The sequence below is a fragment of the Bidens hawaiensis genome, unplaced genomic scaffold (genome assembly GCF_021521415.1).
Source record: "Bidens hawaiensis isolate Kalapana, Puna unplaced genomic scaffold, B.hawaiensis_p1.1 tig00027056_1, whole genome shotgun sequence".
NCBI lineage: Eukaryota > Viridiplantae > Streptophyta > Magnoliopsida > Asterales > Asteraceae > Bidens > Bidens hawaiensis.
Genome location: NW_027494355.1, coordinates 29,222 through 55,187, shown reverse-complemented (window position 1 = coordinate 55,187; position 25,966 = coordinate 29,222). Strand labels below are relative to the sequence as shown.

Below are 25,966 nucleotides of genomic sequence, written 5' to 3'. Positions count from 1 at the left end.
TATAGCTGAAGAAACAAGATGGGTGACGCGAACCAAGCGAAAAAAAAAAAAATCTCCGGATCGTTTCAGTGTCCGCGTTTGACGAAAACAAACTACACGATTTGGAGTATGCATATGGAGGTTATTTTTGGGATTCATGGAGTTTGGGATGTGATTGACCCGGGCTCTAATGACGCGAAGCAAAATAACATCGCAAAGACGCTTCTGTTTAGTCGATTCCCGAGGAACAGATACTTCAAATCGGTAATTTTAAATTGGCAAAAGAGATGTGGGATGCCATAAAGTCAAGAAATATGGGCGCGGAACGTGTGAAGGATGCTAGACTTCATACGTTAATACGTGAATTTAACGGTTTGATGATGAAAGAAACCGAAACCATTGACGAGTATGCCTCGAGAATAACCGCGATCTCTTCTAAAGCAGCCACACTTGGACAACCGTATGAAGAAAGGAAGCTAGTCCAGAAATTCTTCACAAGCCTGCCGAGCCGGTTTATCCAAGTTGTAGCATCCCTCGAGCAAGTGTTAGACCTTAAAACAGTCGGTTTTAAGGATGTTGTCGGGAGGTTAAAGACCTATGAGGAGCGTATCAAAGGACACGTGTTGCGTTCTGAAGAAGGTAAACTTTTGCTTAATAATTCTGAATCCTCTTCGAGTTCGAAGTAGTTTTCACGCGAATCGAGTAGGGGGCGCGGGAAATGTTCGAATCGAGGACGTGGTAGTGGACGTGGTGGTGGACGTGGGAGTCAGAACCGTGGTTCACAAGGAGGGTCCAACGAAGGGGATAAACGAAAGGGTAAAAAGGATTACTCGGAAGTTCAATGCTTTCGTTGTGATGAATTTGGTCACTTCGTTTCGAGGTGTCCGTTACGAAGGAAAGAAAGACAAGCACATTTGGCCGAAACAAACGAAAAAGACCCGTCCCTGTATATGGTGCAGTGCGTTCAAGAAAAAGTATACTTGAATAAACAGAAGGTTATACCAAAAGATTACGAGAGTGGTTCGAACGAACAAGACTTGTGGTATTTGGATAACGGTGCGAGCAACCATATGACGGGTAATTTATCTTTTTTCTCTGAATTAAATAAGCGTGTTGGAGGCAAAGTTAAATTCGGAGATGGGTCTTATGTTGATATTTGCGGGAAAGGCTCGATATTGCTAGTCGGTAAAACGGGGGAGCAACAATTATTGACCGACATTTATTATATTCCTAGTTTACAAAGTAATATTATTAATATTGGGCAAGCAACGGAAAGTGATTGTGATATTCGTATGAAAGATGATTACTTGTTGATGTATGATGATCAAGGAAAATTATTGATGCGGGTTACTCGATCCAAGAATCGTCTTTATACGATAAAATTAAAGACGGGGAAACCCGTGTGTTTACAAGCCCGGATTGATAATGAGAATTGGGTTTGGCACGCGAGACCAGGACACCTAAATTTCGAGTCTATGAAACAAATGGTGAAAAATAATATGGTCGTTGGAATGCCAAAAGTTGATCAAGAAAATCAAATTTGTGACTCGTGCTTAGTCGGGAAGCAAACGAGGAAACCGTTTCCGAAGTCGGCGACTTTTAGAGCAACCCGAGCGTTAGAACTAATCCATGGAGATTTATGTGGCCCATTACTCCTAGTACCTTAGTCGGAAATAGGTACGTGTTCGTCTTGATAGATGATTTTTCTCGTTTCATGTGGACTTTTCTGTTGAAGGAAAAAAGTGAAGCGTTTGATACCTTCAAGCGATTTAAAGTCATGGTGGAAGCGGAAAATAGTGAGAAAATTAAGACGTTTCGAACCGATTGAGGGGGAGAATTTATTTCTCGTGAATTCAATCGGTTCTCTAAGCACGAGGGGTTTATTCGACATTTAACCGCTCCATATACATCACAACAAAACGGTATTGTGGAGAGGCGGAACCGCACAATATTAGATACAACTCGGAGCATATTAAAAGCAAGATTGGATCCGAGTATAAAAGTTTCTAAATTTGAAGACGAAGAGCATCATGATGCTACGAGATATCGAAAGATTGTCGGGTGTCTCCGGTACCTGTTACAAACTCGTCCCGACTTGGCGTATTCGGTCGGAGTCGTAAGTCGGTACATGCAAAACCCGAAGCAATCTCATGCAACTCTTATAAAGCAAATTCTTCGTTATATTAAAGGTACTATCGGTTTTGGTATTTCTTACACTCGTGGGAAAAACGTGTTAGTTGGTTATACTGATAGAAGCCATAACATTGACCAAGACGATGGCAGAAGCACTACGGGGCACGTGTTTTATCTTGGGACTTCACCAATTACTTGGTGTTCTCAGAAACAGTGTACGGTTGCACTCTCATCATGTGAAGCAGAGTACGTTGCGGCAAGCGCAGCCGCGTGTCAGGCGGTTTGGCTAAGAGACTTGATAAATGAGTTATTCGACAAGGAAATTCAAGCAGTGGTGTTACGTATCGATAATACATCAGCAATAGCACTCGTGAAGAATCCGGTTTTCCATGGAAGGACCAAACACGTTAAATCTCGGTTTCACTACATTCGAGAATGTGTTGATCGTAAAGAGGTAAGTGTCGAGCATGTTAGTGGTGTTAAGCAATGTGCCGATATCTTGACGAAGGCTCTTGGGAGAATCAAATTCAAGGAGATGCGAGAATTACTTGGAGTTGAAGACTTGTCGGTTTCAAGTTCGAAATTCCGGTGGTGATTGTTGGGAATTTCGGTTCAAGGCCGTTACTTGGCGTGCAAGGTTAAGTAACGAGATTTAAGGAGTGGATAATTATAAACAATTAAATGTGCTTAGATTTAATTGTTAGTATAATTATTATGTCCTATTATTTAGCAATCCTAGTTGTAGTCTAATTGTGATAGGTTAGATTATAAATACCCGTGCTTTGGGGTTTAGAGATTGTAACAGTAATTGGGTAATTGAGTTTTGTGAAGTTTCTCAATAATAACATACGTGATTGGGTGCTTAGCCAAATTAACGTGTCTGGGTTTTGTGTTTCTGTTTAAAACCTGGTACCAATTCCATTAATAATGTGTATTAATACTAAAATAGAAACTTCTTGATAGATTAGTTATTAAATTATTGAAACTTGTTTGTTATTTTGTAATCCGACTCAAACTGGACCGAGATTTTTTATTATTTAGCGATGAACATTAGAGCTAAAAGAATTCCGCTATATAGAAAAAAAAGTCTGAAGTGACTGGGAATTATCCGCCCTTAAATCTCTAACTTCAATTAGTTATGTTTTTAAACACTAATATGGATCACCAACAATTGATTTCTTTAAAAAAAACCAAACCTATTCTTTAATACACGCCATCGCTATATGGTATTTAACTAATGTTGTGAAAGTTAATCAAAACAATGTATCAAGTATTAGCCAGTGTTATAATTGAACTCAAGAATGCACATAGTTTAGTCTTTTCGCAATAGATTGTTGGAATACAAAATAATTAAGTATCCCTGACGATCTAATCTTTCAGAAATCCATTGATGAAGGGGTAACCAAAGGAAATCCATTAAAAAGTCTTTTAAAATGGAATTCCAAATTGTGTTTATCTTAATAAACTGATTTTGTTTTAGCATTACAAGTCTTTAAAACGTAATTGCATATTGAATATTATGCGTTATTCACTTATTTACATATGAATTTATATGAATCTCTTTATCAAGATAGAAATGATTTTAATTGATTTTGAAGGTTTTTAATCAAAACAACATAATCTTGATTGGTATCATTAAGTAAAATGAGCCGAATATTCATTTCCCTGCTATAATATCATTGTTTAGTTAGGTGTAATTTCCACGTGATTTTGGTTTCATTAGAAGACCAGTTGAACCTTTTTTAAATTATACTTGTCTATATTATTGTTGATATTTCATGTGAAGGTGCCTTTTATTTATTAATTAACTAGTTTTTGTTCCCTGTATTACGGTGACTGTTTTATCTTATTTGTTTATAATATTTATTTATTTTTTTTATTGTATGAAAGTTAATAATATACTTATGGTTTGATGATAAATTTTTCATAAATAAATGAGATGTTATAACCTGGTTTAAAAACTATATGGGTTTGATGAGACCTAAAACCCATTTATTTTTTACAATAAAATTGATTTTTTAATTATAAATAATAGATAACTTTTTATTAAATAAATCATATATTAATTTTGGATATATCCCTACTTTATAGGATTTTTAAATCAAATATTTGGTGAGATTAGTTTTTAATTTAATGAGATGTTATAACCCGTTTAAGATATATTTAGGTTTGATAAGATCTATACCTGTGAATTTGGGTTAAATGTATGAGAAGCCTCCATTTAAAAATCAAGCAAATCTGGTGACTCCAAGAAAGAAGGAACCGACCACATCACGACACATAGGATTTTTGGGTTTTCAATTATATATATTATAGATTTTTTTGAATGGCAACTGTTACACCTCTATCCTTGGGCAAGATGGGAGTTTGAAAAATTAGTGGGAAGGAATTGAACTAAAGACCTTTAAGACCAAAAAAAAAAAACAAATTTCTAGCTGCTGTAGCAAAACTTTGTGACAATTTGGTAACTTTAAATATTCTATATCCTTGCATTCAACAGCTAACGTAAAACACTTCACTATTTCTATAAAATATCACAATATTAATTACCATGTCTCATAATCTTACAATACTAATAAACAAAAATGATGATGCCTAGGTGTCCTAACCACATTCATTTCTAGATTAAAATTCCATACTAATCTTCTAATCTCTCTTCTCCTTAATCCATGCTATCCATGGGTTATTGATGAAAATGGTTTGACCCATGAGTTACATATCAAAATATAATGCATACATTAATGACTATTTATAATAATATAAAACCTAAAACATAATTTTGCTCAATGTATACATTACTTTTTATTAAAAATGTCAACACATGTTTTAACAATAAGGACTCGTGAATTCAGTTTGAATTATGCGAGACTTCTCACTTCATATGTATAAATTTTTAATTATTCTGTTTAATTTAAATTTCTAATTAATGTGATTATTAATTTTGTATCTTTAATTTAATATTCTAAACATAGTCATACTAAAAAAAATTTAAGCATTAAAACAATGATCAGTTATACCTAAGAATTTTGGAGTCCTGTAATTGTAATTCAGATTTTTTTTCTAAAAAGTTATAAAACCGAATTCTTTGTTTTTTGGAAACTGTAAAATTTCATCTTTTTATTTCATAAACATTTATTACATAATCAATTTCAACAAAACAAATATTATGTTACTCTACTAATAAAAAAAATGTTGATGCTTAGGTGTCAAGCCTACATTCACTCATAGCTTAATTTTTCATCATAATTCCTAATATCTCATCTCCTTTATCCTAATTATCCATAGTCAAAACCATTTTATCAATTGGGTTATAGCATAGTTTGATGGATTTTATTAACTATTTAAAGGTGTATAAATGTCACGTTTATAATCACCATTCAAGAAGAATTGATGCTAAATATAATCAATTATTAATTTTCATGAAACGTGAAAATTTTATAATTCATAAATCGTATACTTTGTCTAATACATTAATTTACATGGTAAATGAGACCTTAAAGTGATGATTACAAATTCGAAAATACTTCTTTGTATACATAATTTGTATCATATGTTGCGTTTAATATGAAGACACCTTTCGGATATGCAATCCTATTACCAAATTGTGTTTGCCGCATTTCGAACTACAATTGTATCACATGTTTCGTTCTGATTTGACATGAGGCAATCATCGAATACGTATGGGTCATTTTAAAATTGGTGACTTTGGTTCATTTCAAAATAACTTCAATAAAAACTAATATAGCTTCAAAGGCTTGTGGAGGACCTTGCATTTAAAACAACTCGGTTTATCATCATCAACGAATTTTTTAGATTTATTATATGGTATGTTAAGCTACACGTAATATTGAGAAGTATTTTAAGAATCACAATTAAAATATCATATCTGATTTATTTAATTTATTTTTACTTTTCATTTTGTTTATATTTTTTAAATAACAGAATTTATTTATTTTTGTCATTTGACAAATCCCGTGTAATACACGGGTTCAAAAGCTAGTAACTATATATAATACAATAGTTTGTCCGATTTCCTAGTAGAGTCCGGCTAATCAGACAAATGAACCAGTAACGAGGCTGCTTCGACCACCCGGTCATGAAGACATTGATAAATAAAAAAAAGTAACATCTGTTTCACTACTCGATGAAGTGATTGGATATTTCACAACTAAACACCAAAAGTAAACAGTCATATGTTGAGTGGCATACATGTGTATCTCAAGGGTGCAAAGGTCCCCACTCACGGAGCTCACTAACACTAATAAAATTAAAATATATATATATATATATATATAATAACAATAATAATATTTTTAACAAATTATATTAGGACACTTGGAATTTTTTATCACGCCCATGAATGTTAGAAGTGAAGCCCACTACTCATAGTGGGACTGGACCAGACTAGTGTAGTCGCTATGGATGGACGAAAATATTAAATTGTGCACTTGTCAAATCCCTAATTGACAGTTATTATATAAATTGGAAAATCCTCCAACCCTAAGTGGTACAAATTGCATCTTCGGAACGAGATAGAATATCACTAGTACTTGCGTCCTTAGTAGTCGATAGTCCTAGGTGTAACTCGTGAACGACTAGGCAAGCACAATAGTGGAACATTATAAAAGTTCATTCAGGATACAGCAAAGTATTTTTTGTGGTTTGGATTTGGAATTTAGATTTGATTTATAAGTGTTTTTGTATTTGTGAATGAATTGGTGTGGATGAGGTACGATCGTGTATATTAGAATTTGTATTTAGCTGATAATTAGTATCGTTTCAAGTGAATATTAGTACAAAATTCGTGTAAGTGAAAGTATTATCATCTTGTTTTAACTTTCTAACCTATCACTATATAAATATATATTGAATAGTCGTGTTTTTTTTAAAAAAAGAAAAAACTTGTTAGTAACTATTATAGGAATCCTTGGCCCACTCACACAAACTTTAAACCCGTCACTAGTTATCACAGGAATCTAGATTTGTTTACTATTAAAAATTCTTGTTTGTGGGTTATGTTGATAAATGAATGAAATTTAAGAATATTTTTGTAATGAAAATGGGGTAGATGGATGGATGTAAACATACTACAACTTTTAATGTCTAACCCTTAAATCCATTTTCATATATGATCAGATGTTCACATGACGTGGGGTTTCATTACACATGGCAAAAGTATAACGACAAATCTACAGCCAACAAGTTTCAATTAATTGAATGGTTCCCTTTATTTTAGTCTCCATTTTTTCAACGACAAATTTCTCTCGTAAGGAGACTTGAACTCAAGAACTTCGAATTTAGTAATTTTTAATTGTTTTGTTTTGTTGATGGACCACTAACATCATTGGCATTTCAGTTTCCATTTCATAAAATAGAGAATGTTTACATTATAGGTTAATAAAAATAATTAAAACATCTACGAGTCATGTTTAGGTCGCATATGAGTGTGTCTAAATTAGGTTTGATATTTTTTATAAGAACAAATATACATGTCAGCACGTTGATCTTGACTAGGCATGTCTAATCCAACACGATTGTCACCCATAAGAATGCATTTCAATGTGATGATCAAAGCCGTGATTTTTTTAAAACAAGAACAAATTATATAACTTTTAAACTTTATTTTGTTTATAAAAAATACTAACTAAAAGAATATCTTTTTAGAATGGCAAAATTCAATTAAAAAAACACAGAATGGATTAGTGAAAAGCTATCCCAACCAAAAACCTCCTTGTTTTGTATTTTAGTTCTCAAAAATTCTCTTTTGAGAATAATTTTATCATGTTTTGTATTCTATCCTTAACTACACCCTTTAGCAACACTGATTATAGTTTCCTTAAAGACTATGTGTTAAAAGAACACATAGCTAAAGAAATGAACAATGAAATATCCAATGTGTTAAAAACTTCAAGGTGCAAATATGCTTTGGTTGAAGAACAAATAATCTACATAGGACATATATGAAAGACCATAAGGTGCAAATATGAAAAGTATATATTCAAAGTTGACTAGTTGAAACTCTAGGCCTAAGTTTATTTAATAATTAAGTGACGTTCTTTTTTATTTTTTCTAAGGTTTGATCAAAGCTATCACTTAAGTCCAGAGTTTAATTTATTTTCGTCTAACACACCTTGTGGTTCGTATCGTTTAGATAGACTAAATTCGTTTGGTAATCCTGTTAACTCAAAGGGCATTTTAGACTTTTTAGATTATGCACCAGAAATTAACATGAAATATACAAGTCATTAACATGAAATAATAAGATTACCACAAAATTACACCGTTTCTTCTATTCTAAAAACGAAATGTTTGTTCGTTACTTCACTTTAAAAAGGAGCTCGTCTTTATGTCCCCAATAGTCTTGCATCCATGGACTATTGTTGAAGATCAAGTGATTTCTCAAAAATTTGGATTACTTTATAAAACTTGTTTTCAGTAGGACCGGTTTTGTCATTCAAAAAGGGGTGGCGACGCAGCTTTTTGCCCGCTTACCTACCTCTTTAATCTTTATTGTAATTGGATCATTTTATTTGAAATAAAATTATCTAAAACTTGTTTGATAACATATCCAATTTTCAAAGCATCGCGTGCACCTTACACTAGTCATTGGCTCACGACCGTACTACTTTAATAAAACAGATATAGCTATAACCCTTTTCTTATTTTTGGCCCTTGATGAGTGGGTATAGACTTACGGTAGATGAAGAGTTAAATCAACTTTAATAATTTACATAGGCCAAAAGAAAGTTGTCCAAACACTCACCAAGTCGTACCAACTATTTGACTATAAGACCCAACTTATCCTTCGATTGATATTCTTTTCTATATAAGATTGAACCTATGACTAGACTTAATGGAAGAAAGATCAAGCGGGTGTGAGTGTGTGTATGATAGTTAAAAATCCATAGCTAATTAACTATTTGTCGTTGGTTGACGACAGATTAATGCATGATTAATTACCAATAGATACCGGGTGTGAGTATATGAGCGTTACCACAACCTAGGAAAAAACAACTATCTTCGACGGATTACCAATAGACACTTGGTGAGGGTGTATAAGTCTAAATCTGTTAGTTTTTTTTTGGAAACTCTTCGATGGCGGAAGATCTTCGGTATCTCGTTGCTAATTTGCTCAGGTTCTTCAATAATAATTTGTTGGTGATGGCTCATTTACAACGGGCACTTCATCAGTAATTCGTCACTATAAATGAACATATGAAGTCACAAACAAATAAGTTATTAATTCTATATGAAATTACAATCAATCCTAAAAGAAAAAAAGAAAGATTCTCTTCTTAACACGAAACAATCTCTTTGGACAAATAAAAATCAAGAACATACATCACAAACACTAGTTTATCTAGATAAAAAATATATAGGAATAAAGTGAATGTGTTGTACAAAAATTACGGCTAACAGTTCAATTTTTAGAAATGGCATATTAGCATGTTGGATTTTCATAAAATCGTTCAGCATAAAGCCTTTTATTTTCTCTATTGTTTAAAAAATTGCATCGCATATCAAAACCTAATATATAAGGTCGAACGTAGTGGGGCGATGGTTGGGGCGAAAATGGGCCAGAAGGAGGTGGAACACCGATCCCCCCCCCCGACGAATTTGGGCGAAAAAGGGCGGGGGCGGAAGAAAGTTGTCGCCCAACATGTCTGTATGTTTTGTGTGTTTATATTATTATTATTATTATATAGGATAAAGATCAAATACAAATAAAAAATCTGTACCAAACATACGAACTGAACAATTTCCCCTTCTTCTCTAATAAAACTAATCACAAATCTTGAACAATTTCCTCTTCTTCTCCAATAAAACTAATCACCAACCCCAGACCCCATCTCCATCTTCTTCATCATCCACCACCAAACCACCGAACTCCGATCACTCCACCGCCAACCTCCGCCCCCACTTCTTCAACCACCGCACACTTAAAAATCCGTTATCTCCACTGCTTCGCCACTGGCACAAAGCGTTGTTCCGTATCTACAACGACGACAAATATTCCGGCGACACTTTAACTCCGGTAGCGGCATCGTCGTCGTCTTCCACTGCAACACACTCGCTCTAGTTGGCGGCAGCGGCGGACGACCATTAGAGCTTATGTATCGTTCCGGTCGGAAGTTAGATCTGTGCGTCTCCGGCGAGACCGGATTATTGTGATTATATTAGATAAGTATATGTTTACAATTTAGCCGATTTGAAGCTTGTTACGACATATTGAAACAAGAAAGTGTGCGATTTGCCAATCAATTTGTAATTACAGATGTAACATCCTACTTTCGGTTATATTAATAAAATAAAGTTCGTTTATTTTATAGCGGGTCGTTATCGGTTTAGTTGAATAGAATACGAGATGGACTTGTGTTAGGTAAATGGATATGGGTTATGGACTTGGGTTATGGAGGAATGAAGGAAAGACCATGGGCTTAAGCCCATGATCAAAAATATATATACCCTTAATCCTCCATTTAATTCATTTACACATATCCCTTATACCATCCAAAACACACACTTAAAATTCTCTCTCTAGTTCTCTCTCTCTAAACCGATATCAAGAAGGAAACCGAGAACCGACCCGAGGTAATGATAGTATTTTATTGTTTGAGCTTAAATCCGTTAGATATAATCATGAAACGACGAGCCGACACCGTTAAACCGTTTAAGTCACGAGATCCGGGTGGATTAGGGTATAAACCGAACCTATGATGATCTTAAGAGTCACCCTAGCTCAGATCTGGATTGAACGGGACGAAAAACGGTGAAAAACGAGCTAAAACCCGTTTTTCCGGCGAAATCATGTTTTTCCGGCGGCTTTCCGGCAATGACGGCGCCGGAAAGTGGTACGAGGTTAAGGGGGAATGTCAGGGAATGTTCTGACATTCCTGACCTAACCCTAGTTCGCTACAGGAATATAGCGAATTAAAGGTGATTCGCTAGCTAGTTCGTCCATGGGAACATAGCGAACTGATTACAGTTCGTGTTCATAGCGAACTGACGAATCACCGTTGATTCGTTATGACCAGCTCGTTAAAGTAGATAACGAATTAGAAGGTCCAATTCGCTACTTGGACTGGTTCGCTACATGGACTGATTCGTTAAGAGTCCTATTCGTTAAAGGTTCCAATTCGTTACAAGAACCAGTTCGTCATGGTAAGTCAGTTCGTTAAGTATAAGTAGCGAATTAGAAGTTTAACAGAATGACAGAATGGTCCCTGGATTTAGAAAAGAATGATTTAATTACAAATAAACCCTTGAACTTTTAAGTAGCATATTATTCAATGATTCAAAATGCTAATGGAAAATGTGATAAGACAGTTAATGAAAATAGAATTTTTCAAGCTGACCTGGCAACTTAACCCCAGCCAGGGGCTCTGCCCCTTGGACCCCGCTAGGGGCTGCCGCCCCTAGAACCCCGTTGCCAGGGGCGCTGCCCCCGGACCCCCGTTCGTTGTGGGTAATAATTAAACTAGAAAGACGATATGTGTAGTGATAGTTATTGATACGTATAATTATTATACAGTTAGTCGCGCACAGCTAAAGAAGGGGATAACCGTAAACGGTGAACGCAACCGCCTTGAGGTGAGTTTCTAGCCCCACTTCCTTGTTATGTTTTCGGGACTGTGTGCATACTCGATGTGATAGTTAATACACTTATCTTAAGTGATAAGTGTATGCCTTGTATGATTTATGTATGATGATTGCTTGACGGTGCGAGAACGATCTTCGGATATTGCATGAACCGTCAGGTGGTAGTTAAGATATGATTGATAAGTATGATGAGAGATATGATGTATGTATGAATATATGATGTATGCATAATGTATGTATGTTATGACAATGGTACGTGGATGCTCTTCGGAGATTGCACGTATTGTCAAGGAAAGTATGTATGAACAGGTATGGTACAGTTACACGAAACAAAGGGACCAAACCCTAATAATATATGTGATGTTAGGGACCAGACCCTTATAATATCTGTGATGTTAGGGACCAGACCCTTATAATATCTGTGATGTTAGGGACCAGACCCTTATAATATCTGTGAGGTTATAGGACGAAAGGCTCTTTAAAACGTATGATTATGTATGTAAAGGAAGTATGAAGGTAAGAATGAAAGTATATGCACTTACGTGTGTATGTAAGAAAGTTAAGAGGTTAAGTATGAAATGTAAGAAGGTATTGTATGATTATGTGATTAACTAGAACTCACTCAGCGTAGCTGACTTTTAGTATGCACGCAGGTGAGTAGGATGAGACAACTCGCGTGAGGAGACACGTGGCACTGAATAAAGGGCTGGAATCGGAAGACGCAAGACGTTTAAGTTTAATGTTTTGTTTATTTTGAAAGACAAGATGTTGTTTTAAGACAAGAGGTGTTTTGTTATGAAATGTTTTATGAAAGCTTTTATGTTCCGCGAATGTTTTAATTAACTCTGATATTTAGAACTGCGTTTATGAGTAAATCCAACACTAAAGTAGGGCTACCGGTAACGGGGCCTTACAACAGAGGTGTTTTTAAAGGACGCTATTTGAAGAAGAAGAAGATTATGATGATGATTCAATAATTACACTACTCACAAATAGAGTAATAAAATTACTCTAATTGAAACAACTACTCTATATACAAATAGAGTAATAAAATTACTCTATTTATTAATTACTCTACTTGTAAACTATCTAGTTGTAGAGTAATAAAATTACTCCATTAGTAAATTATAATTACTCTATTTGTAAAATATATAGCGCAATAAAATTACATTACATACATGATTTCCAATTATTTACAAAAATGCCACTGCCTTCAATTTTGTTTTAGTTCACACGTTTCGTACAAATTTTCTATTTGTATGTTAACCCTACCCATATATATACATGTGTGTGATATATATATATATATATATATGTATATATATTATTGTTATATTACTATTTGTAGCTCATACACCATTACACCCTAAAAACAAAACCCATCTTTTACTGACTGGGTGTCACATAACGCAAAACACCCCAATTTATAGTCCTTCCATTACACATACTTAAGTATACAAGCTTGTATAGGGACTTACCGCTTTCTATATCACAACATGTGTCACCATCATACTATATATTATGGTTTCTAAACGACTTTTGTCAGATTCTACATCAACAGTGTGGCAATTATTTTAACATTTCTATACCAACTCGTGTCTAGTTATAGTTCTTTTTCAGAAAGAAAATTGTTAGTGGAGGTGCTTCTTCTAGTGCGTTACCCTTCTCAATTGAACAAGTTACAAAATTAATGAACACGATAAATGTGTGCCTAGAAATATGCATATGCCAATATGGTATGTAATTCCAAATTTTACAACAGACGTTTTAAGCGTATAGTCGATCTTAATGCGGATGCATACAAGTGTGTTGTGATCAATGGTGATCACAAATTCGGAAGCAACTAATTACGTGACAAATTTGGATAACTTAATGAAAGTTGTTTTTAACGATTGTGATTTGAGTATGGCTAATCCAAATAATACTTAACTATTTTAAAAATCTGAATATATTGGATTAGCAAGTTATGTTTTAATTCATGCTTTGGATGTTATTGGGTACCATGTTAGTTTGTTATATATTTATACTAGCTTGAGACTCGTATGGGAAATTAATATAAAAATTTTACATAAAGCAAACAAAATACAAAAACAATAAACTTATCACATGTTGTTAAGAGACAACTATTGTACAATGGTATTTATAACGATTTAAGTATTTAGTTAGTTATTCTCGTCATTCAAATTAGTAGTTATTAATTAATAAAAGGTTGGTAATGAATAATTTTAGGGATTTAATTGGTTTTTAATTGTGGAGATTAATATGAAAATGACAAATTACAAAATAGATTTTTATTAGAGAGTATAGATGATTGTAATATGATAATAATGAATAGTTTTTATTTTTCTTTAATGCAAATGTGTTGTTTTCATTTTTTTTTGAACGGCCAATTAAGTAAGGCCGGGTACTCTGTACGCGACCCCCATTGGCTAAAGGTAGCTTGAGCCGGCCACTAGTCTGGACGGACGGAGCCCCTAGTGGTCCACCTATTGAGGGATTCACCGGATAAAACCCGACCCCCACGCCCGCCAAACAGCACGACAGCGAGGAGCCGGTAAAACCGGGTGAGATCAGGACTCGAACCCTAGCAAGCCAGGGTCATCCATCATATCTCCCATATAAGTTGGTGGTAGTGAGGTTTGAACCCCCTACCTCTCACTTATAAAGTGAACATAAATAAAAATGAAATATATTAAAAGGGACAAATATTAAGTGTGGCGATAAAATATTAATTGCGAATGAGTGATGGAGTAATAAAAAGAGATGGTGTTTTATCAATAGACACATAAGTAGCGTTTACTAGCTGGATCCTTAAACTAAATGAGTTTTATCTCACCACATTGTCGTGCATTCAGATGAGTGTTCCCGGGCGTTGGCCTTAGGTTAGAGTTTTTCCTGGATCGAAATGCAAGCATATCCTGATGTCATAAAATTTAGCCAGCAAGTCATTTGAATATATAATTCGTTAACCGTTAAAAAAATAAATATTAATTGAATTTTTACGTTTTATTTATAAGAGATTAAAAAAATTATTCAGTTGAATGCAATTAATACCGAGATTGATTATTTTGTAGATAAACTTATTTAATACGAAATATCCTAATTATAGCATTACTCGTAACTTTTTTCCTACTGAAAAATTGCGTGAATGAATTAGCAACTCACACAAGCGACACTGGGCTTCACACGTTCTGACCTACGTGTCAGTCTACCTTGCATAAGAATCACACGTGGACATAAAGTGAGTTGGTCCCATGCAGACACGTAGGAAACCTTTTTTTGAAAAATTGGTCCGAGAGTGTGTCGATATGTGATTTTCACAACCCCTTGAAAAGTAACAACTCATTCCCACCCACTTTAATATTTATTTATGAATTAAAATTATTTACCCAGTTTACTCAGATGATCTATGCAATAAAGACTATCATGAATTCATGATCACGGGCATGTTTGAGATTTTTTTTTTCTTTTTTTGTATAAATTTTTTATTTACTTCCATGTTTTATATAGTTTACTTTTTTGTTCTTAGTTGATTTTTTTTTTTTTGCGTATTACTAACCATACTTTTGAGTTCTTAAATGAGCAAGTTAAAAATATAACTAAAATATGATGTTAATTTCAGAAAAATCAAACAAGTTGACCGGTTCAACCATAAAAAACAAGCATCTTAAACTATTTTTAACAGGAATAAAATGATCTAGTTATAATAGAATGACTGGTAAACGCGTAACAAGTTGTACCGGCACTCTTAATTGTGCTTGGCTTTTGAATTATACCGATAAAACAGCCGGTTTTAACAGTTATCGATCCAACCAGTCTGGTTTTCAAAACATTAACATAAAATTCTTAATACCAATTAGCCAATAGAAATTCAGTTTTTATTTAATAATCATGTCCAAAAAATTAAACACAAGTAAAAGAAATCGTAACTACCGGTGAAGTGGTAAGAGAAAGACTTGGTGTTCCATGTTACTCAAGTTCGAATCCTGCCCATAACATTTAATTTCAAAGGCACCATGGTGACGATTTGAGACCAGGCAAACAAGTGGATTTCATTAGTTGAATCATTGAATTGAACGAGTTTTATGTCACCGCATTGTCGTGCGCCTTCGGGCGAGTGTTCACGTGCGTTGGCCTTAGGTGAACGTTTTTCCCAGATTAAAAGACGAGTGTATCCCGATATGGTAAATTTAGCCAATAGCCTCATTTGGAGGATTCGTTTCCGGTTAAAAAATCTCCCAGTGAGGGCATTTCCGTAATTTCCATCCTTTCTCTCTCTCTCTCCTATAAAAACACAAGTCCAGTACTTTGTACCTCAAACCATATCTCAAACTGTGAGTATGCTAGTAAATAATAATAATAATAATAATATATGAAAATGGACACCGGCGAGAAACAACCCGCCGCCGAGTGCACGGTGGAGGAGGTGGCGTTGGTGGTACCGGAGACCGACGACACGTCACTACCGGTAATGACATTCCGAGCATGGACACTGGGTGTAGGTTCATGCATAATATTAATATTCCTCAACACCTTTTTCATATACCGAACCCAACCGTTGGCCATATCAGCAATTCTCATGCAAATTACCGTTTTGCCCATCGGAAAGTTTATGGCGGCCACGTTGCCGACCAAGGAGTATAAGTTGTTGGGTCGGAGCTTCAGTTTGAACCCGGGTCCGTTTAATATGAAAGAGCACGTGATCATCACGGTGTTTGCTAATTGTGGTGTGTCCACCGGTGGTGGTGATGCGTACTCGATTGGAGCCATTACGGTTATGAAAGCTTATTATAGACAGAGTTTGAGTTTTCTTTGTGCGTTGATTATTGTGTTGACTACTCAGGTTAGTGTTTAAATTCAATTGGGTGGTGTTTGGGTATTGGGATTAATATTAATATTAATATTAATATAGTGTTTGTTTGTTTGTGTATGGTAGATATTGGGGTATGGATGGGCTGGGATGTTGAGGAGGTACTTGGTGGATCCGGTGGAGATGTGGTGGCCGTCAAACCTTGCTCAGGTTTCTCTTTTTAGGTTTGTATTTCTCCTCGAATTAGGGTCGTGTTTGCGGGTTGGCCACGAATTTGTACTGGGACTCAGTAATCATGTCACATGTATGAACCTGAACTAGACTAGTACTTAGTCACGGGTAGACATGAACATAGAAAGTTTAATATGAAGAGGAAGTATTTGATTTTTTTTACATGTCAATACTCAATACAAGTTAAAACTACAGAAATGGAAAATACATATATGTTTTTAAAATTTTGATACGGTCATGTTTAGACTGTGTAAATATTATTTATACGTTTTAAGTTTTGGGTTATGTTTGACAAAACTATCTGGTAGCTGTAGTTGGAAGCTGTTAGCTGTAGTTTTTTAAAAATATTAAGATGTTCGGCATAGTAGCTGGAGCTTTTAATAAAATTACGCCAAACACCTAAATATTTCTAAAAGGTGATAGCTTTCAGCCACCAGCTGGTTTTGCCAAACATACCCGTAAACAGATGTTAGCAGGTTTGAGCTAAGTTGACCGGAACCGTTTAGACTACCTCCAAACCCGCAAATTTCGTGTTGAGTTAATTTGTTTATTTGATTTCATGATTTCAGTTATTACTCTTCAATTATTTATTTATATGATTTTAATTGTAATATGTGGGTTTAAACTTGAATGGTTGATAGATATTCCTTCATTTGTGCATTTGTGGGGTGACCCTATGGAATAAGGGGAAAGTTGAGTACATTTCTGTGTCACATATTCGTTGTCATCATCAAATCAATGGAATTTCAAACTCTTTATTAAAAAGTTATAAAGCAAAGATTTCTAGTTCCGTATGTCACTTGTTGAGAATAGAATTTTTTCAACGAATGGGTTATTTTCAAAAAGACCGATTACAAATGGGGTATATTTTTTTCGTTTTCAATAGTAACGACGACGGGTCGTTGTCGAAAGATAAGAGAATAGTAATCGAAAGTCAAGAAAATAACGCCCATGAAAATGAAGTCGAATAATAATCTAGGCCATCGACTCACTGAGTCGTTATTCGTTAATCAAAAGATACATGGATGTAATTTCCAAATTAACATGGCTAACTTGTTTTGATTTCAGAGCATTACACGAAAAGGAAACAAAAGCACAAGGCATGACAAGAATGCGGTTTTTCATGATCTTCCTGGTTCTAAGTTTCGCCTACTATGCACTTCCAGGCTATCTTTTCCCAATCTTGACTTTCTTCTCATGGGTCTGCTGGGCCTGGCCCAACAGCATAACCGCGCAACAAATTGGATCGGGCTACCACGGTCTCGGTGTGGGTGCATTTACCCTTGATTGGGCCGGGATTTCAGCCTACCACGGTAGCCCATTAGTCACACCTTGGACTTCCATTGTAAATGTTGGCGTAGGCTTTATCATGTTCATTTACATAATTGTCCCACTTTGTTACTGGAAATACGACACTTTTGACGCCCGAAAATTCCCAATTTTCTCCAACAAACTATTCACGCGAACCGGTCACGAATATGACACCACCAGAGTCTTGACCCCACAGTTTGACTTAAACATAGCCGCGTACGAAAGTTATAGCAAACTCTATTTGAGTCCTTTGTTTGCACTCTCCATTGGTTCGGGGTTCGCCAGGTTCACCGCAACACTGACCCATGTCGCCCTATTTCATGGCGGGTAATCAAATTTTCGAAAAATTTGTAAACGATACAAAAAAATTGTAACTTATTTTCTTTACTGGATTTATATCATGTAGGGATATATGGAAGCAGAGTATATCTGCAGTGCAGAACATGAAAATCGACATTCATGCGAAACTGATGAAGAGTTATAAACAAGTGCCACAATGGTGGTACCTAGTGTTATTGTTCGGGAGCATCGTGTTGTCACTGATGATGTGTTTTGTATATAAGGAAGACGTGCAACTTCCGTGGTGGGGTTTTCTTTTTGCTTTTGTACTCGCTTTTGTTGTTACGCTCCCTATCGGGGTCATTCAAGCTACTACCAACCAGGTACCGTTACAGGTTTAATACCTAATGCACTTTATTTTGGTTTCTATTTCAAATAAACAATTTTCTTTTCGCGCTAAAAGTTTTTTCCTCGTCACTTAAGAGGGGTTTATATAAGAATTTGAAAATGTAATGGTTTTTCCTTAACACGACCCAGAACATGGTAAACAGCTAGGCGTTGGGTTGTCATATCCAACCCAATTAACAATCAGGTCGTGATCGTGTTGATCTTTTTGTTACAACAAGTTGGGACGCGTTGACCTTTTGTTTAAACGTGCTGTGTTGGATTGACCTTTGTTTAAACGGGTTGGGCCGGATTGACCTTTTGTTTAAACAAGGTGACCTTTGGCTAAAACGGGTGGGTTGGGTCAGTTTGACATGTTTAGCACATTTAGTTAAACAGGTCAACCCTTCAACCTATTTACGGCTCGTTTAACCCCTTCATTACCGTTTTCTATTTAAAAACTTGATTACAACCCGTCAAATAACTTTTTTAACTAAGTTTAACTAATATTGTAATGTAGCAACCGGGATACGACATCATAGCCCAATTCATATTCGGATACATTTTACCCGGAAAGCCCATTGCTAACTTGCTCTTCAAGATCTACGGGCGAATCAGCACCGTTCACGCTCTTTCTTTCTTATCTGACCTTAAACTCGGGCACTACATGAAGATCCCACCTCGGTGCATGTTCACAGCACAGGTTTGTTTGTTTTATTAATACTAGTCAATTACAACGAATTTCTTTCAGTCAGTAAACTAATGCACACGCGTATACATTATCAGCTTGTCGGAACTCTAGTTGCCGGGACGGTAAACCTTGCAGTATCATGGTGGATGTTGGAGAATATCGATAACTTATGTGACATCGACGGGCTTCATCCACGAGAGCCCGTGGACATGCCCCAAGTTCAAGGTCACATTTGATGCTTCGGTTATATGGGGACTCATCGGCCCGCAAAGACTCTTTGGCCCGGGCGGTTTGTACAGAAACCTCGTATGGTTGTTTCTAATCGGCGCATTTTTACCGGTCCCGGTATGGATACTGAGCAAGATGTTCCCAGAGAAGAAATGGATCCCGTTGATTAACATACCCGTTATATCGTACGGTTTCGCCGGAATGCCGCCCGCAACGCCGACTAATATTGCCAGCTGGCTTGTCACCGGGATAATATTTAACTACTTCGTGTTTAAGTACCGGAAACAATGGTGGCAGAAGTATAATTATGTATTGTCGGCTGCGCTTGATGCAGGGACCGCGTTTATGGGGGTGCTTCTGTTTTTCGCCCTGCAAAACGAGGGTGTCGACTTGAAGTGGTGGGGGGCGAAACCAGACCATTGTCCTCTGGCCAAATGTCCCACGGCACCCGGGATTAATGTCACGGGATGCCCGATTTTCTAGAGTCGGTTATCGGGGTAGTTAAAAACGATAGAATAAGAGGGAATATCCACGAGCTAACATATTGGTTTGTATCTGTGTTTGTATTTGGACTTTAGTTTATTATTATTTTGATTTTGGTATAAGTTTATACAACAAGACTTCAGCACACAAGTTGAAGATTGTTACAACAATACTACAAATACAAATGACTAATCAGTAATAATAGGTCTTCATCATTTTATCTAAAGACGCTTTTTTATAACCGATGTTAGACTTTATCTAAAGACACGGAGCGGGTACTTTGGATTCGAAGCTTTTCCAACTCCGATTCTAGTGATTTGTGGAATTCCACATCTTCAGTGTCACACGGGACATGCACATGGACCGATCCGTGCTTTGTGGGTTCTAATGGTTCATGAATCCCGGATTGTTGCTTCATGTAATTGTAAAGTTCTTGATGAAACGGATGGTCCAACGAGTAGCAGTCATCATCTGAAGATCTGGATGACCCTGATCCTGACCCGGACCCGGACCATGAACCAGACCATGCACCGGACAATGATCCTGACCATGACCGGGACACCGACACCTCTCTTCGGCAAAAATGAGGGAGGGAAGACTCGTCCATTATCTGTATAGCACCAAACATTAGCCGTCAAGGGATATGATTTTGTAACCACCATTTAATGTTTAATTTGTGGTTTTAAACTTTTGAGGTCCCTAAAAATAAGTTACTCGAGATTGGCTCGCTAAAAGCTCGAATCAAACCGAGCTTAAACTAGCTCAAGCCTGAATTTGAGCATAAAAATAAGTTTGTTTAATAAACGAGCCCGATCTCGAGCTGGCTTGCTAGCCTAAATGAACTTATTATTTATATCATTTTTATTTATTAAATATACATTTACGTAATAATTATTATTATGTATAAGCTTACAATTAAAATATCTATATAACAAATATTATGCTATATATAATAATCATAACTGAAATATATATAAAATTAACTATATATGATATAAACTAATAAATAAATAATAAATGAGCTGAGCTCGAACGGAACTCGAGCTTAAAAAACTACTTATGAAGGGTACTCGGCTCATTTATTTCTAGTAAGTTAAGCGAGCCGAGCTCGGTTGCTAAAAACTTGTGATTAGTTATAATCAACCAACTTACCTTCAAAAGCTCGTCATGACCGCAACCTTGCAACACGCGTACTTTTAACTTTGTTCGCTCCTGCAATAGTGGTTTCACAACCTGCAAGCGCGAATAAATCTTCATATAACCTTTCTTAACTATTATTTAAAAAAATTCAAATGAAGATATAAAAGCTGACCTTCCAACAAGCAGAGAATATGTATGGGACATTTACGATATAGTATGTGATCGTTTTTTCTGGGTAGTTGAGATCATCAACAGTAGAGATAGTTGTTAGAAGCTGCAATGCGGATGCCAAAACACCAGAGCTCGTTAAACGGGACTCAAAAGCTAAAACGTTTAATTTGGAATTAATCGTGAATATTTGTGAATATATATGTTAATGTGTACCTTTAGTTGGTTCAATGCAGAAAGCTTTAGACCGCTCATATCTAAAACCTTCACACACTTGCCAATATATCTTCCAGTCCGTTTAGTTGCTTCCGGCTACAATCAATTCCAGTAGTGGTTACAATTTTTTACATGATCCAAAACACGACACGAAAATTGTCAGGGATTATGGGTTTTCATATCTACCCTGTTTAATAAATGGGTCATGTTTGGGTTGACCAGTTTAACCCATTTAAGTAAACATAACGACGTGCCAACCCGATTTAATTAAACAGGCTGACCAACCTGATAACCCGTTAATCACAACCCACCAACCCGTTATGTTTACAACTTGATTACAACCCAAATATGACGCGAACACAACACGAAGATAATCAGGTTCAGGGCTTTCATAACCCGTTTAAGATATGAATCGTGTTCCGGTACTACGGTAGAACTGCTTAACCCGTTTAATTAAACAGGCCAGCCCGCCAGCCCGTTTAACCCATTTATCCCAACCCACCAACCCGTTTAACATGTTTACAACTTAATTACAACCCGTCAATCCGTTGGACTCATTTAGGTAAATGGGGTTTAGACAGGCTGTGTCTAGATTACACGATATTAGAATAATAAAATTAAAACCTCCAAATAATTTGATATCTTCTCACCAGGATCACACGATCACGATATTCATTAATTTGAATGTGTGATTGCACATAATAATGGACCTACAAATTGCCAAATAATTTACAAAATCATTAATTTTCAAAATAAAACAATCGAGTCACTTAACACAGCTCAGTTTGACAAAGTCTTACCGATGCTTTATCATATGTGCTGACGCCCGCACCGATAGCAAAAACCGGAAGGCCCTGTCACAAATTAATATAAATGAGAATAATGAAAAAGTTTCAAACCAGAAACCGAAAATAAATAATAAATGTAACCTCTCTTGTGTAACCGGATAATCCTATCAGCTGTGAGTCACGAACTCCTCTATAGAAATTAGTGGGAATTATTGGTTTCTGCATAAGAACACTCACTGGTTATTATATATTAGAAAAAGTTGCACAAATCGATCCGGATAATTGGATAAACACACTTACGGCTAGTATGTCATATATCCCATTTTGCAGCCTCCATTGTAAGCTATCTACCAACTGTAATTTATACAAAATATCACATAAAATAGCAAAAAAAAATATTTTTTTTAAATAATAATAATTGTTAAGGGTGATGAAGTGACCATCTTATGGGCTTTGGAAACATTTCCCTCTCTTGCTTTTAAAAATCTCTCCAAAGTTTCGATTATAAAATCTTGATGAACATTCTGAACATAAAATCCAAATGTTTGATCAGTTACTTAAAACCCAAATCAAATTACACCATAAACAGGAGATTCATCATCAAGATAAACAAGATTAAAGCATCCAATTGGGTCATCAAGTCAAAGCTAAAGATGTTGACTTTTGAAAATGATCAATCCAATTGGGTTACCCTGAAATGAAAGATCTTGACTTTTGAATAAGTTCTTCACATGTGAAATGAAATCTTGCACAAAGAAAGAAAGAAAAAAACAAAGATTTGTTCTAACAACAAGTCAAACAATCTAAGGATGTTGACTTTTAAAATGAGTCATCAATCCAATTGAGTAACTCTGTAACTAAAGATCTTGGCTTTGGAATAGATTCTTTAAAGAGTAGCACATACAAGATGAAATCTTGCAGAGATAATGAGATAAAACAGACAAAGATTCTATTATACAACAAGTCAAACAATCTAAAAATGTTGACTTTTGAATTAGATCATCATTCCAATTGGGTAACTCTAAAACAATGATTCTTCAATGGGTAGCATTAGCACATATAAGATGAAATCTTGAACAAAGAATGAAAAACACAAAAAACAAAGATTCTGTTTTGAAACAAGTCAAACAATCTAACAATGTTGACTTTTGAATTGGGTCATCAATCCAATTGGGTAAATCTAAAATTTAAGATCTTAACTTTTAAAATAATTTATTTAATGAGCACCATTTGCATATATAAGATAAAACCTTGCAGAAAGAATGAAACAAAACAAACAAAGATTCTGTTCCAAAACAAGTCAAACAATCTAAAAATGTTGACTTTTGAATTTGATCAACAATCCAATTGGGTAATAACTCTAAAACAAGTTTCTTCAATGAGTAGCATTTGCACATATAAGATAAAATCTTTTACAAAAAAAAAAAAAAAAAAAAAAAGATTGTGCTCTAAAATAAGTCAAACAATCTAAAGATGTTGACTTTTGAATTGAATCATCAATCCAATTGAGTAACTCTGAAATTAAAGATCTAAACTTTTAAATAACTTCTTTAATGAGCACCATTTGCACATACAAGATAAAATCTTGAACAAAATGAATAAAAAAGCAAAGATTTGATTAACAGATAGACAGATCTAAAAAGGGTATTAAGGAGAAAGTTTGAAACACCTTGAATGTTCTTTTAAGAGGCTCTTCAACTGCCCAAAATGTTAAAATCAGTAAGTGGGTAATGGTTAAGAACAAGATCAGAACATATTAGAATAAGTGTATGAACAAACCTTGGTCCATTAATGCCTTGAACTGATTAATTGCTTCATGAAAAACAAGACCCATTTGGATTCAGCTGAGTTTTATTGATTACAATTTACAACACAAAAAAGATGATGATTTAGCGACGAAAGATTCAAACTTTGGTTAAAAGATTGAAGGTTTGTGATGGTCAATGTTGACGAGCCGGCTGTTATGGTGATGATGGATGGTATGAGACTATGAGGAACTTTCCTGTAGTGACACATCTCGTAGACGGCATCATCATCATCGTACTCAGTATATCCCACCAATAGCAATGCTATGGTAGGGTCTGAGGAGGGTAAGATGTAGACAGCCTTACCTCTATCCCATAGGGATAGAGAGGCTGCTTCCGGTGAGACCCCCGGCTCGATAGTAGTTTTGCATCAAGCCTTGGACATAAGGCACATAGCACTCAATCATCGGGACACCGGCTGATTGGTGCATGTGCCCTTGTCTTTCGGCTATCAACGCCACCACATGATGCCTGATTAACCTTCCGCCACTTTTAACGTTATTTTCACGAGATTAGTAAAATAACGTCAAAATTAGTGCAATTTTGACCCACAATTAACATCTCGTAGACAGTCATGTTTAATATTGACCCACAATCAAGGCTACCAGAAAAATTTAATAAAAAAAAAATCTTTAGTCAATTTTATTAAATGTTGAAATAAACAAAATAAATAAAAGTCTTTTATTCTTGAGCTTCAATTTACAATGACTGATTCCCTGATTTCTCGGATTACCCATTAACAAATTAGACAAATACGAACAAGAAAATACGGCTGAGCCAAAAATTATCAAGTAACAGAAAGAACAATAGTAATGTGAAGGCGAACATACGAAAACAAAGCATATATTGAATTGAAGCAGAAACTAACTTGACAGTCTAAATGACTAAAACTTATGAATACAAATTTGAAATCCACGCCGGAACATAAACATATGCTTAACAAAGTCAGAACCATGATCCGACACACGATCGGAACGTAATTAGTTGTATATATATAAGCATATTAAAACATATCAGAACTATAACGGAAACATATACAGATACTAAACTACACGACGGTGATGTCATAATAATGATAAAATAGGTCGTATAACACAGAAACACCGAGAGCCAGAAACAGAGGGATACACGGCTAGCTAGTTCATGTACCTAAGAGATGGTGCGTGTGGTGTACACACATTATTCTATCCCCTAGAAAATCAGAAGTTAGAAATCAGACTTTTTTTAAAAAAAAACTATTGGTTTTCTCGATTTTAGATCGGTTTTTGGTTTTAGATTGGTTCTTTCGATTCATGTGTACCCCTAGGTTTAACCATATGTCAAAGTGATTAAAGTTGTATTCGATGTTAGATACGAGTTTTAATTGTGTCACTCCAAAATCGTCCTTATTGACAAGGGTTTCTAAACGGTGTTAAACCCTTTCGTGTTTATTTTTCTAGGTAAACTATGCCAAAACCAAGAAATCATTCTGATCAACAACGGTTTCTAAAGGTTGCCAAACCTTTTTTTTTATTCTGAAAGATTGCCAAAATCGGGTCGGGTCCATAAAGGGTGTCAAACAATTTATTGTAACCAGTTTAAGACCATGAGAATTTGTTTTGGTTATGGATTCATTTTAGGGGTCACGCATGCCTTCTTTAATTGATTCTTGTTACATATTATTTTAATGAAGGGTGTTTTTGATATGACTTAGTAACCCTTAGGCTGAGGGGTGTGGGGC

At 35.4% G+C, this 25,966-nt stretch overlaps 1 protein-coding gene and 1 pseudogene across 2 annotated transcripts; one reads left to right on the top strand and one right to left on the bottom strand.

Moving 5' to 3' along the window:
• The first annotated feature begins 16,065 nt into the window (after positions 1-16,065).
• LOC143574525 (oligopeptide transporter 3-like) lies at positions 16,066-20,293 on the top strand (annotated as a pseudogene). The gene is made up of 6 exons (XR_013142611.1): positions 16,066-16,555; positions 16,649-16,746; positions 17,822-18,391; positions 18,471-18,726; positions 19,248-19,430; positions 19,514-20,293. The product of XR_013142611.1 is annotated as an oligopeptide transporter 3-like (transcript).
• LOC143574531 (SEC14 cytosolic factor-like) lies at positions 20,226-24,380 on the bottom strand. Its single transcript, XM_077059126.1, has 11 exons — positions 24,221-24,380; positions 24,111-24,139; positions 22,882-22,965; positions 22,742-22,795; positions 22,583-22,660; positions 22,454-22,507; positions 22,304-22,363; positions 21,654-21,749; positions 21,442-21,543; positions 21,282-21,362; positions 20,226-20,739 (listed from the first exon to the last, which is right to left on the bottom strand). Exons 1-11 carry the CDS (start codon positions 24,273-24,275, stop codon positions 20,377-20,379), a joined length of 1,056 nt encoding a protein of 351 aa, XP_076915241.1. The 5' UTR covers positions 24,276-24,380; the 3' UTR covers positions 20,226-20,376.
• Between the last annotated feature and the right edge of the window lie 1,586 nt (positions 24,381-25,966).